This window comes from Aplysia californica, unplaced genomic scaffold (genome assembly GCF_000002075.1).
Source record: "Aplysia californica isolate F4 #8 unplaced genomic scaffold, AplCal3.0 scaffold00760, whole genome shotgun sequence".
Lineage (NCBI taxonomy): Eukaryota > Metazoa > Mollusca > Gastropoda > Aplysiida > Aplysiidae > Aplysia > Aplysia californica.
In genome coordinates, this window is record NW_004798030.1 from 121,363 (window position 1) to 122,884 (window position 1,522).

Sequence of the window (1,522 nt, forward strand, 5' to 3'; positions counted from 1 at the left end):
TCGTTCAGTTCAGTCGGTTTGGTCGTTGAGGCTAGCCACATTTTTGGAAGGGCAAAAGCTACCATTGCGGCACAAACCGACAAAACCGATAATGACCTTCAATAAAAAAAAAAATGCGTCAGACCATCGGTTTGGGCAGGGGTCCATTCATATGTTTGCAATGAAGCTGCCAGAAAGCGAAACGAACGAAACAGTACCGATCCAATCCGATCCTCAAAAATGAAATGAGCACCGCCTAGTAGAAATCAACAAATCTATAGACTAGATGCAACTTTATTGAGTTTTTTTTTTGCTTGTTGTCCTCATTTGTCACAGACATCTGCTTGCCTATATTGAAATTTCTTCTTATCCAATCTGTCTCCTTTTCCTAAAATGTTGGGTAAGGGATACACACTCATAGATGGAAACTTATTTTTCTTATGCTATGAATGCAAACACATTTCAAACTAAATTTCCTTTGACAAAGCAGGGGATAGATAGGCTTACAACTTGTTAGAGTTAAAGGGAAGCAGGTCCATGCAATGGCAATTCCTTGCAAGCAAAAGACCAGGACAGCAAACAATATAGTTTATCTGAGAGAAAAAGTAGAACAAATAATGGTGAAATATGTTTGCCAATGTCCTTTTTCGGGTTTGCACTTGAAGAACAAGAGTTAAGCAGGAAAACATGATAGAAAAGATACAAACGAAAGAGGGAAAGGAAAAGTGTAGGACTGACTAGTGAAGTCCTCCAACTACTACAAGGACAATCTGGATAGATCTTTTAAGTAGGCTACTGTTGAAAGTGTCGAAGCTGGCCACCATTATCGAGGAGAAAAGTGAGGTTAAAGTCATTATTCGATTTAACATTGTAGTGGATCAAAATTTAGAAAAATTAAAAGTTAAATATGTTGTAGAGTTAGATGACGCGTATCCATTGGTCCTAGTCTCACTCCTAAAATAATAACGGATTTAGCGTTGAATTCAACATTTTATATTAATATAGAGTACTAAGTAAAATACCCGCTGTTTTGCTTGTCCTGAAAACCTCATATTTTGATATACGACAGTAATAATGAAAGACGGCAATGACATATTATCACTAACCTGTGACCAGTCTTTGGTGACCCATCGGGTGCACGGGTCCGTGGCACATTTCTCGATGGAGTCAGGGATCGCGATGTTGGCGTGTTTACACGTGCGTAAAGGGAACGTCTCAAAATAGTTGTTAGTTATGATCTCACACGTGACCTTTCTCTTCCTGACCCCGCCCCCACACGTGGCGGTACAAGCTGACCAATTGGCCACCACCAGCTGGAGGGGGCGGAGCTTCTTGTCAAACGGATCTTTTAAGGTGGCAGTCGTGTTGGTGCGGGACTCATCCGCTAAAATCCCCAGGAGATATTTCTCTCTCTGAAGGGTTTCCTAAATATATGGAAAAAAGAACAAAATAGATTTCCCACAATGAATTCATGAGTGGATTTGTGTGCGTGTGCGTGTGCGTATGTGTGTGTGCGTATGTGTGTGTGTGTGTGTGTGTGTGT

At 40.8% G+C, this 1,522-nt stretch overlaps 1 protein-coding gene across 1 annotated transcript in view; it reads right to left on the reverse strand.

Moving 5' to 3' along the window:
- Positions 1-1,522, reverse strand: part of LOC101852054 (ADAMTS-like protein 1) — a gene marked incomplete in the record, with an annotated part of 152,716 nt that overhangs the window by 5,852 nt on the left and 145,342 nt on the right. The window contains 1 exon segment of the mRNA XM_035972616.1: positions 1,086-1,403. Coding sequence (XP_035828509.1) covers positions 1,086-1,403 — 318 coding nt within the window.